Raw genomic sequence first — 13,140 nt, forward strand, 5'->3', positions numbered from 1 at the left:
ACAAAGGATATGGTTCCCGAGCTTCCAGAGACATTAAAAGATGTCATCCAAGTGGACTACATTAAATGGAGCTTAAGATGTTTTTAAAACTGTGCCAAGATGTTGGCAGTGAGCATGTGCAGCTCTTGTGTCATGCAGAGGTATGCTGGCTTTGGTGGGGAAAGGTGCTGTCCCGTTTTTATGAACTACGATCGGAAATAGCGGTCTTTTTGGTGTAGAACAGTTCGCCTCGTGCAGATCTGTTTGGTAATACTGTGCAGTTCAAACTGCACAACATTGTCATTCAAAAAATTTGATGTTGGAAAATTTGGGGTCGTAGTTTGTCATATGAAGGTGATGGTGGGTCCAAAAGCCAGGTAGAGAACCACTGATCTATAGAATACGAACTTTATTAATCGATAGCTACTACCCTAAAATATTTACTTTTAATGTTACATGTTTAATTCTGACTCTGCTGATATCTTACAATAGAACTTGTTGTTGTTGTTGAACAAGGAGGCACTCCTTGTCTATTGCATAAAAATAACATAAAATTTTTTTTGATGATTTTGGGTTATTATTCATGCAAATCAGAAATCCAATATCTCAGAATATAATTATTATTATTATTATTATTATTATTATTATTGTTGTTGTTGTTGTTGTTGTTGTTATTAGAATATTTTATTTCAAATTTGAATACATTTCTAGATTTTATAAATTCTGTGTATTACTCTAATAATTGCTCAATAGAAAAAAGCAAAATCATAGGTAAGACTTTTGACGCCAACTTCCGATTGAGTGAAAGGTGATCTTCTCACTCATTTCTCTGCATTCAAACGTCTTCAGGAAAGGGGCTTCAGTTGTCACACTGTTAATATCAAGCCACTCCTGAAACAGATGATATCAGAAGTATCTCACTCACAAAGTGGGCTGTTGCTCAGTGATCCAAAGTCATTTTTTAAGATAAAAGTGTATTTTGTGTTCGATTTGAAATCAAGGTAATGGAATCTGGAAGAAAAGTAGAGCTATCAGGAGATTTTAGACTTCATGTGTCCATCTGCTGACAAATTTTATTAAGATGGTGATTTCCTTTTTCAGCAGGACTTGACCAGAACTACCATAACTACCCAAAGGTTTACTGACTATATTATTACAACTTCCATTAGGGATTTCTGGGACTCTTCACCATGTAGTTTTAGAACTGAAGAAGCTTCTTGGATAAGAAGTGAAACATCTTAAAGAAGTCCACTGGCTTTCTTTCGAAGCTCCTTAGACTACCATGACTTGGATGACTGAGAACCTATGTAGACATATATGGTGGAGGAGGGGGGGGGATTTCATCAGTGACCTAAGTTCCTTCTTATTAGACTTCGTAATGGACAGGCTGACAGATTAGGTCAGGTGTGAGTCTCCATAGACTATGATGTTTGCAGAGAACATTATGATCTTTAGTGAGAATGAGAGTCTGGAGAGGTGGAAGTATGCTCTGGAGGTAAGAGGTGGGCGATAGCAAGAAAGGATACCAAGAAAAGTGAAAGCAAAGATTTACAAGATGGTAATAGTATTTAAAAGTTTGAATGTGTAATTTTTTTGAATTTATGTAATTCACTAAGTCAATAACACTAAATTCTATGTCTGCTCTTTCCATCAGCCAACACATACTTCTTCATGGTGCAGGCTCAAGGCATCATGTTGAGGGACAATGTGAGGACCATCGGCCAGATGATCAGATTGTATACAAACAAGAACAGTACTCTTAATGGGACAGGTGGGTTGTATAAGTGCTCACTTTGACTTTGTATCTAGCCAAGAAATGACGTGTCAAAAATCAGTATATAGTATAAAGAGTGTCTGCATAATGCTGACTGTACAGACATAGCCACTTAAAATTGCTGGGTGGTCTGTGACAGGACTTTAACAGATCCTTGCCCAATTCTTGGCTGATCCATGGCTGGTACATAAGCAGGATTTTTCTATCCACTTCTTGGATCTACATGATGAGTTCCACAGCTTTAGAAGTAACTCAATAACCTTTTAAAACTTTCTTGATTGACAACGAGTGTGGCAGTAATCAGGCCTCAGTGTGGCAAGAGAATGTTAGAACAGGGGAAAGCGATCGCGTTTTCCACACAGAGCCATTTAGGTTTTGTCTGTTTTTCTCTTAATACTAAACGCCTTCAGTTTGAAACTGAATTTTGTGTTAACTTGTGTTATTTTTGTAATATTAAATTGGAGATCATCTGGGTCTTTATATCTTTAAGACATTCCTGCAGTTCATTATTTGGTGTTTTAAATCTGGCTTCATGGATGGATAAGTTTGGGTTTCATCTGCATAGCAGTGAAAAATGTATGCTTAGGGAATCATGTAATAATATAAATAGAATTTGTCCTGGCACTGAACCCTGTGGAAACCCATAATTAACCATAGTGTGTGAAGAGTACCCTCCATTTACATGAACAAATTACAGTCTGTTAGATAGATTTGATTCAAGCACTGCAGCAACAGAACTTTAATACCTACACCATGATCTAATCACTGTAATAAAATATTACAGTCAACATTATTGAACTCTGCACTGCTATGCTACTATGAGTCCACTCTCAGAGACCATAAAACCTTTTGTAACCTTCACTAAAGCTGTTTCTGCACTGTGATGACCTCTAAAACCTAACTGAGACTCTTCAAATAACCCATTGCTTTGCTGATGATCAGTTAATTGTTTTACGACCATGTTTTACCATTTCAAGAGTTTTTGCAATAAAAGGAATGCTGGAGAATAGCCTATAAAGCCCTTTTTCCATTAGTACCTATTTTGTTCAACTTGGCATGGTTAGCCACAGTTTTCAGGGTTTTCCATTAGGTCACTTTTTAGTACCTGCTTGCCCTGGGGTTCCAAGCGATCCAAGGAGGTACTAAAATCTGATGTCGTCAGACGATTGGCTGGTCATTAGCATCACTTGATGAGTCATCAGAGCGTCTCGTTGACGAAAATTTAAACTGTCATTAAAACCCGGCAACGAGGGAAAAGGCTGCAAAAAACAACGCCATGATCTCCAAATTTGACAAAAAACAACAGATCAAGCAGGTATATCGAGGTATATTCTTTCCTCAACCTCCACCTTTTTTGTAGCCTTTGTGTCGCATGTTATTTACATCATGGGACGTTGCAATAACAAAAGCCATGCACGTTAGGTAGTACTGGATTATAACGGAAAACCAGTTGATCCGAGTGAAGTTGTGGCGATCCATGGCGAGTCAATCCAAATAGGTACTAATGGAAAAGGGGCTTAATTAGCAGACATCTGGGTCAAGTGATGGCTTTTCCAGTAACAGTTTAACTACTGCCAGCTTGATGGCCTGTTGTACATAGCTGATTAATATAGATCGGTTGATTATATTTAAGATTGTAGCTGTGGGCCACTAGTGTGTCACTGGCATGGTGGTGAGGCAAAAACTAAAGAACTCATAATCATCACTTATAAGGTGACAAGTGATGCCAAGATATACCTGGTAGGGCAGGGCAATATGGCCAAAAATATTTATCATGATATATATTTGAAAATTTGCGATAACGATATAACTGACGATATAATTGATGCAAGACAAAATACTTTACAACTCCACAACTTTATTAGTGCAAAAAAAACCCCATCAATGTATTTTCACTTAAACAAGCAGCTGCTTTTTATGTGGATTAAAATTATATAAAAATTTATCAGTCCAAATGCAAATTCCTTGCTGACAGTTTAACCAAAAGGCATTTCCAGTGGAAATTGGCCGACATATCCTGATCCTCATAACCATTTATAATATCCACAAAACTTAAAAAGAGGTTATACACACACAATACGGTAATATTATGTTGAAGCACAGTACGTATCACTCCGCGAGGCTCCTGCCTACGGTAGCCGTAATGCTCCGACAGTCCATCAAGCGGTGCTTTGGTGTGTATCTGATGGACGAAAGCCAAACCAGTTCCACACCACTGAAGTTGCACCATTTTTACAATCCAGTTCTGGTTCGTCTGTTTCATTCAACGATCTGCTTTCACCCTTCTCATTCTTCGTTGCCGCCATGCTTTTTCCGCCATGTGCGTATGAAAACAAAGGCACTTCTTATGTGCGTTTTAACCATATTCTATCACAATATTTCATTTTCTTATCATTGCCTAATGTTATACTGGTATTACCGTGAACGGTATGATATGGCCCAGCCCTAATACCTGGTATATTTAAGATTTAAGTAATGGTAGGACTTTTTTGAGCAGTCTTGTAGGAATGGGGTCTAAAAGACACGTTGATGGTTTGGAGGAAGTAATTACTGAAGTTAACTCAAAAAGACCAATTGGAGAAAAGGAGTCTAAATAAATATCAATGATATTGAAAGTAGCTCTAGATAATGTTATGTCTATGAGATGGTTATGAGTATTTGTTTTCTCTAATGGTTACTATTTTATTTGTAAAGAAATTCACGAAGTCATTACTAGTTAACTAGAGCCTGGAGCAATCGGGGACCAAAACCAAGCTTCTGATTTGTAGATGGCCTGCTCTCCTGAGCTACAGCCACGCCTGCAACTAAAAATTATTTTGGTTCCAAAGTAATCTTGCTGATTTTTTTTTTTTTTTTGATTAGTCGAATAGTCCTATTCTAGGCTCCAGTATATACTTTATCTAACCTTTTCAAGTCTGCCCACCTGTTAAAATAACCCTATTGTCTCTTCCCACAGCAAACTAAAGTAATCACCCATGAAACATTAATTTGAATCTGATCAGCACCTGCCATGGTACAACAGATGAAAATTAACCTGATGGCTAAATATGACATGTTAAATTTGATTTTAAATGTTCATTAATATGCACCACTAATACTTCAATTTAAAAAAATCATACTTCATTAATTATCAACTGATTGTGTGAATCCTGTTAATTGTTCGAGGTTTTTGTTGAATCACATCCATTCAAGAGGGATTCAAGAGCACATCAGCTCTCCTATCACCTGATTGTAGATTGATGAAGCTACAACCTACAATCTTGTTTTTCATATTCGCTTCCATTGAATGCAGGGCAAAAGTTTTTATTTTATTTGTGGGTCCAGATAATCGTGGGTCTAGAGCAGCAGCAGTGATTGGTTTGCTTGGGTTATCATCTTTGATGATGACTTTCTAACCTCAGTTTTATCTGAATTAAGAAGCAGAACATTAGAGTTCATCCTGGTCTTTATGTCTTTAAGACATTCCTGCAGTTAAACTAATTGGTGTGTGTTATCTGGCTTAATGGATGGATAAAGTTGGGTGTCATCTGCATAGTAGTGAAAGTAGTGAAAATGTGTGCTATGCCTTCTGATGATACTGCCTAATGGAAGCATGTATAATGTAAACAGAATTTGTCCTAGAACTGAACCCTGTGAAACTCCATAATTAATCTTAGTGTGTTAGTAGGACTCTCCATTTAAAATGAACAAATTGGAGTCTATTAGATAGATATGATAGATAAATAAGCAAAGATAAGCAAAGTACCTGTAATTAGGGGTGCAACGATACACAAAATTCACGGTTCGGTTCGGTTCGATACTTTGGTGTCACGGTTCGATATTTTTTCAATACAAAAAAAAAATGTTCATGCCTTTTTAATTTGTCATTTATTAAAATTATAAATATATATTTTAACTCAAAAGTACAGTTTTAAAATTTTATGTTGCTGAAACAAAAAAGTAATAAAAATAAATAAATATATCTCAGGGCTCGCAAAATTTCAAAATCCCTGGTAGCCCTTCGGGCAGGGACTCTTCAGTTTTTGGTAGCCCAAAATAAATTTAAGTAGCCCGAATAAAAAAGAGAGCAATTTTTTGATTGATGTTTTGTTTCCTGTTTTGTTTCTTTACAATATATACATTAAAGTATAATATTGTATAATTATATAATATTAACTTCTTATATTGTGCGCGTTTTTTATTTTGACAGCAAATGCGCACCTGCGGACCACTTATGTGCACCCCTGGTTATATAGCTTGTCATATTGCAGCCACAGAAATTCTTTTGTCCATGAAACCATAAAGCTGCACTTTCTTTTTGCCTTATAGTCTGATTTGTCATAACTTTTCCGTTTTGTGGTCACTTCTTCACCCTGACCTGTCTTATTTGGCTCAGCAGAACTAAAATATATATCCTGCTGCTTTTACACACGCACTCACATAACGCTCAGCGATTCTCTGCGCGATCAACCTCTCACATGTTTAAGCTTGCTGCGGGAGATTTCACTTGTCATGTTTGCATAGTAAGCTAACGATTGATAAGACGATGTCAGAGGAATTGGTGCGCAAATTATCGTCACTCACCAATCAGTGCTGACGCTCTCTATACACAGTTCGTGCGATTGCAAAGTGAAAGCAAAAAACAAGCGCAAATTCAAACACGATTTCAATATGTCACATATTGACAGTGGCTCACCGATGCCAATGACATGATTACCCAGCTACATTTCCGAAAGAATGCAAAAGCATTGACATATATTTTTCCTTCCTACGATAGCCCGACGGGCAGGGCAGAGATAGATTTTGGTAGCCCGACTGGAAAAATCGCTAGCCCCGGGACGTCGGGCTAGCGATTTTGTGAGCCCTGTATCTGATTGAGGAATCACTCATCTTTGGAAAAGAGAGTTTATTACAGAGAAATGGCTCTTTCCAAAAGAAAAGCTATACTATATGCTTCTTCTGGGCTATATTCTCAGCAGCATATTAAACATATTAGGTCCCCATAAGGAGAATCATGTGCTAACGGCTGTCTAAATGACTCGGGTAAAGTTTGTAGCATGCATGCTTGTTGTTTTTGTCTGCTTCCACTTGTCTTTTGCACTAGGATGATGTAAATGTGCAGTCATATTCGTTGTGTTCCCACTAGTGCTGTCAGCGTTAATCTCATTGAAATGACATTAACGCCACAACACGGCAAATCTCCGTTAACGAGCTACCGCGGATCGCCCTGTGCCTGGGGCTGGACGGCCAACACGTTAACGAGCTAACTGCGCTAACACACTAGTTCCCACCCATGTAATTGAACATTGCGTGGCACATCCAACATACTGTTATACTTTAGTCCATGACGCGCTTACCTTCAGGGTCATACGTCACATGAAAACCAAAATAGTTCCAAACGCCACATCTGAATGAGGGTGGGGGAGGTTCAATTTGCCATGTTGCAAGGAGAGCTTAACTTCTGTCTCGCTAGCTTGCCCTGCGCTCAGTGAATCTGCGTTCGACTACTCCGCCTAGGCTGCACTGTCGAGCGCAGATCCACTGAGCGCTCAACACAGACAGCATCGTCAGAAGGAAAGTTGATAAAAGAAATTAAAAATTTTGTATTGTTCGATACATATGCGTACCGAACCGAAAGCACTGTATCGAACGGTTCAATATCGATACGAGTATCGTTGCACCCGTACCTGTAATACCTACAGCATGTTCTAATCGCTCTAATAGGATATTATGGTCAACAGTATCGAATGCTGCACTGAGGTCTAGCAGGACAAGCACAGAGATGAGTCCACTGTCAGAGGTCATAAGAAGATAATTTGTAACCTTCACTAAAGCTGTTTCTGGGATGAGCTCTGAAATCTGATTGAAACTCTTCAAATAAGCCATTCCTCTGCAGATCATCTGTTAGCTGTTTGACAACTACTCTTTCAAGTATTTTTGAAATGAAAGGAAGGTTGGAGATTGGCCTATAATTAGCTAAGACTGCTGGGTCAAGAGATGGTTTAAGTAATGGTTTAACTACTGCCAGCTTGAAGGCCTGTGACACATAGACGATTAATAGAGATTGAAGCATTAATTAATGGTTGGACTTATTTGAGCAGTCTTGTAGGAATGGGGTCTAAAAGACATGTTGATTGTTTGGAGGAAGTAATTACTTCCTCCAAAGTCAGAAAGATCAACTGGAGAAAAAGAGTAAATAAATATCAATGGTACTGAAAGTAGCTGTAAGATAATGTTACATTTGTGACATGATTATGAGTATTTTTTTTTCTTTAATGGTTGGAAGTTTATTTGTGAAGAAGTTAATGAAGTCATTACTAGTTAATGTTAAAGGGATGGTTGGCTCAACAGCGCTCTGACTTTTTGTCAGCCTGGCTACAGTGCTGAAGAGAAACTTAGGGTTGTTCTTATTTTCTTCAATCAGTGATGAATAGTATAAGGTTCGAGCTTTAAAGAGGGCTTCCTTATAATGGAGCAAAAGTATTTCTCCAGGCTAAATTATGATCTTCTAAAATTGTGATATGCCATTTTCTCTACAACTTCTGAGTTATCTGCTTTACTGTGTGCGTTTGACAGTTATACCAGAGTATGTGTAGAACAAGGTGACTGTGGCCTGTAGTGTAACGCTCGGTAGCAAAATCCCCAGGAAGACTAGGAAAGATGCCGAACTATTCTATTGTATTGCTCTGTTTCATTGAGTCACACAAGCAACACTAATCACATTTAGTACAGAAGAGGTAGTAAACTTGTAGTACTGGATAACAATTGTACAACAGCAACCGGTTGCGATTGCCTCAGTCATTGTTGTTCATAGTAGTGCTTTTACTTCTTCACTGGAACATTAAGTATATCAATGAGCCAGTGAAAGGGTACTACTCTGACGCATTTAGCATTTGCTTCGGGGGCCATATTACTATGTAGCTGGGATAAAGTTGTACCTTATTTTGGTTGTTTATACTACAGATTATCCTGATGGCACTAACTCCAGTGAATACCTGGCCCAACCAACTACTTACCTCCCTGAGAACTTTACCTACGCTCAGAACCTCCCTTGCCCAGAACGATTACCTTCTATGAGTGAGTACATTGATATCAGAAGATAAGTGTTAAAGTGGCTCAGTATGATTTTGGGGGGAAAGGGGGAAAAATATTTTGTTGTAGTTTTTTCTTTTTTTTTTTTTTTAGTTTTTCATTCCAAGTATATTTGTGGAATAACCTCCCGCTTAAAAATAATCTCCTCAGAGGGCCTTATGGAAGTAAATATGACAGAGGTCCCTATGGAGGTGATAGAAATGAAGTTCTCCAAGTTTTTTGGCGTCGAGTTTGGAGGCCAGTGGAAACCAAAGGACTGTAGACCTCGCTGGAAGGTGGGTTTTACAAGTCTCGTAATTGTATATTGTAAAGACTAATGATGAAACATACTAAAACATTTGTATTGGCTGGTATGGCTTCTGGCGGAACTGCAGCTATAGATGATTGTAGTAATCAAATAATCTATCGACTATTTCATTGATTAATCGAGTAATTCGGGAAGAAAGGCATTAATGACAAATAAGTGAATCCAGCATGTGTCACAAAAAACAAACCTTTTGATTGTGCTTATGTGGCATATTAAAATGTAATTTTCAAAAATAAATTTAGTGTCTTGACTGGAAGTTGGAAGCCAGAAGTCTGCTTTTCTTTTGGCTTTGGATAATTTTTTGATTCGCCTCAGTTGCGGTGGTATATTTAGCCAAAGTGATCACCAATTCTTCCATTTCCAAATTTGTCCAGATAGTTTTCTTGGCTTAAAGTGGGCTATATACAACAGTAAGCATGTGAAGTGTCTATGATGCCTTATTTGACTCTATTGAAAGTGTTTTCCTATTAAATTGAATTGAATTAGATTAAGGAATAAAACATTCAAACAGTCGATGAACAGCAAATCAGTGACAGTAAAATTAATTTTTGTTCAAACTGTGCAAAATCCTGCATGTTCTTTACATGGCACGAGAGATTGTTATTCCTGCTTTGTATGTTACTATTAGTAAATACTCTTGTGGTTGTTCATGTCACATAACCAAAGAAATATTTTACTCTCACAGAGAATAAAAGTAAAGATGGTATCAAGATCCATGTTATGCATGCTAATACCTTATTCTACTATAGATATAATCCTAATGATTTTCCTACAAGAAAGCATTTGTTGATAACAGGCAATAAAAACTCCCTTTTAACAGAAGGAAAACTCTGAAAGATCCAAACTCAAGGTGGGCAGGCATCTGCCACAAACTTGGTGGGGTGAAAGAGGAAATGAGTAGTGAGAAACTATTACTGAGAATATTTGTTGGGCTACTAACTTCAGTTAATAACTGCACATTGTTGTGCTGATTCTTACCCTGACATCTATAGGTGGCCATCCTTATTCCATTTAGAAATCGCCATGAACATCTTCCCATCCTTTTCCAACACCTTATCCCCATGCTTCAGAGACAGCGACTGCATTTTGGCTTCTACGTCATTGAGCAGGTACAGTGAGTTGTCTGTTAATTGCACTGAAGGGTGTACGGTTATTATTCAACTGAATGTGATTCTTCTGAGCTCAGCATGTGCAAAAAGCATTTTCCAAGGAATAGCTCCCAATGAAAACCAGTTGTAGGGATGAACCATTACCACATGACATTCTTGATACTAGGACTGCAACTTTTGATTGTAGTAATCGAAATAGCAACAATAAATATTCAAAAGTCTTTCAAAGTGAACTTTCCTGGTTGGGTTAAACTTTGTTGGGTTAAATGTTTTCTAAAGTAGTTTCCATTTTAGAAATTGCAATGTTTAACTGCATACATCTGCCAGAAAAAGTAAACTCCTTGATTGTTCCATATCATTTTTTTTAAAGAAAACATTTTCTCAAATGCAAAAATATATAAATAAAGTACAGTCAAAGGTCTAAGTCAAATATAATAATAAATATATGCAATAGACTTTTTCCTTCCTTTTCAAAATCCTGTTCTGTCTGTCTAAGGCAGAACAGGGAGGGTAAAAAAGTAGAGTGGCAGGGGGTAAATGGATACAGATCAAGGACAACCGGGCAATCCGCAGCCCCCAAGAGTACCTAAAACCTAAGGCCATGCATCTCGGCGATATCTGTGTGCATGCATCTGAGCAGGAGTAGGACGGGTGCCCACAGCCAAAGGGTGGGAGTCCCAGACAACCAGAGGTCACGGGCAGCTGACTACAGTAGAGGCCGGCCACCCTGGTGGAAGCAGGGTCCCAGGGCTCCAGGCGCACAAGAACTGCCCGATACTCACCTTCATCCATGTGCAAGGCATACAGGGAAATACTACAGCCGACCCCACAAAGTAATGGGATTGATCAGTGGGGATCAGAGAGGAACAAATTCATTCTTCTTTTTTTTTGAGGAAGCAGATGTTCTCTCCAGACTGATGTGATCCATGAGTACGTTTCTATATTGATTAATACTTTTTTTCATGTATCCAGTTCATAATGATAGTTTTCTTAGCAATGCATAAGAAATCTATCAATCAATCAATCACCTTTATTTATAAAGCACTTTAAAACAACCACAGCTGACACAAAGTGCTGTACATTGGAACCATAAAATAAAATTACATAAGATATAAATAAAAGCCAAATAAAAGAAAGAAAAAAAAAATTAATTAAATAACTAATTTCATTTCAACGGAAAACTAAGTCTCACTGAGGTTAAAAGCCAAAGAATAAAAGTGGGTTTTAAGACGTGATTTAAAAGTGGACAGTGAAGGGGCCTCTCTAACGTGCAAGGGCAAATTATTCCATAATTTTGGAGCCACGATAGAGAAGGCCCTGTCCCCTCTGAGCTTCCTCCTGCATCTCGGTACCTCCAGGAGCAGCTGGTCAGCTGACCTGAGAGACCAACAGGGTGTGTGGGGATGAAGAAGCTCAGAGAGGTAAGGCGGGGCAAGACTGTGAAAGCATTTTAAAAACAAACATAAGAATTTTAAAATGAACTCTAAAAGACACAGGCAGCCAGTGCAGTGAGGCCAGGACAGGGGTCATATGCTCTCTTTTACGAGTTCCTGTTAGGAGTCGTGCAGCAGCATTTTGAATCAGCTGCAGACATGAGAGCAACGACTGACTGACCCCCAAATAAAGTGTGTTACAGTAGTCCAGGCGGGAAGAAATAAAAGCATGGATCACTATTTCAAGGTGCTGCCTCGAAAGAAAAGATTTTGCTCTTGCCAGTCGCCTTAAATGATAAAAACTGGACTTCACCACTGCTCTGATTTGGTTGTCCAATTTAAAACCACTGTACAACTTAAAACCAAGATCAGTAACAACAGGTTTAAAATAAACTTCCAGAGGTCCCAAATCTGCAGAGGACTCACAGGGACCACTGGGTCCAGTGGCAAATAAATTTGGCAGTCATCGGCATAACGATGAAATGCGATCCTATGCCTTCTAAGGATAGAACCCAGAGGCAATAAATACAGTAAAAACAGTAGTGGCCCTAATGTGAGCCCTGTGGGACGCCATATGACAGAGGAGCAGAGGATGATTTGGAACCGAGAAGGCTGACAGAGAAAGTTCGATCTGACAAATAAGACTTAAACCAATTGAGTGCAGGGCCACCAATACCTACTACATCACTTAATCGAAAAATTAAAATATTGTGGTCTACAGTGTCAAAAGCAGCAGTTAGGTCAAGCAAGACAAGGACAACATGGTTACCAGAATCACATGCCAGAAGGATGTCATTAAAAACTCTTAATAATGCAGATTCTTTGCTATGAAGGGTTTTAAAACCTGACCGAAAAACCTCAAAGATGCCATTATCATCTAGAAAATCTTTCAGTTGACTAAAAACAATCTTCTCTAAAACCTTGGAAAGTAAAGGCAGCTTGGAAATAGGCCTATAGTTTGCTAAAACTGAAAGTAAGGGAGCATAGATCACATAGATCAGTGTTTCCCAACCTTTTGGAGCCAAGGCACATATTTCACATTAGAAAAATCACATGACACACAACCAAACCAAAATGTGGCAAAAAGCATATTGATAATGTTTCCCTGCGCACCAGGTATCGCTGAATTGGCTCAGTTTGTCCCCAGTATACCATTTTTGCTTTCTTCTGACCATTGTTGTGCTAGCTAGGGCCTTCATCTGGGCCGGAATTTTCTCCAGGACCCAGGTCAAATTGACTACTGTTTCTTTGCAAATATTTATCTATTGCTATTATGCGCTGCATCGTCTCACAGCATGACTATTAAGCAATTTCTTCTTCGTCTTCTTTTGTTTTACTGACAGTTGGCGAATCATTTAATTAGAGCAGGTAGGTGTACTGCCCTCTAGTGGAAGAGAATTTAATTGTTCTGCCCGTTACTCATGCCGATTGCTTAGAGTACTAATCAGGGGAACCAGATAATCTTCC

At 38.4% G+C, this 13,140-nt stretch overlaps 1 protein-coding gene across 1 annotated transcript in view; it reads left to right on the forward strand.

The window, feature by feature from the left end:
• b4galt6 (UDP-Gal:betaGlcNAc beta 1,4- galactosyltransferase, polypeptide 6) overlaps positions 1-13,140 on the forward strand; it is a 28,732-nt gene that overhangs the window by 3,380 nt on the left and 12,212 nt on the right. Inside the window, exons 2-5 of the mRNA XM_084909913.1 lie at positions 1,634-1,750; positions 8,696-8,809; positions 8,975-9,099; positions 10,124-10,240. Of these exons, the coding sequence (XP_084766039.1) occupies positions 1,634-1,750; positions 8,696-8,809; positions 8,975-9,099; positions 10,124-10,240 (473 nt within the window). The remainder of the gene's footprint in view (positions 1-1,633; positions 1,751-8,695; positions 8,810-8,974; positions 9,100-10,123; positions 10,241-13,140) is intronic.

Source organism: Perissodus microlepis, chromosome 17 (assembly GCF_051167445.1).
Source record: "Perissodus microlepis isolate ML-2025 ecotype Zambia chromosome 17, ASM5116744v1, whole genome shotgun sequence".
Classification (NCBI taxonomy): Eukaryota; Metazoa; Chordata; class Actinopteri; order Cichliformes; family Cichlidae; genus Perissodus; species Perissodus microlepis.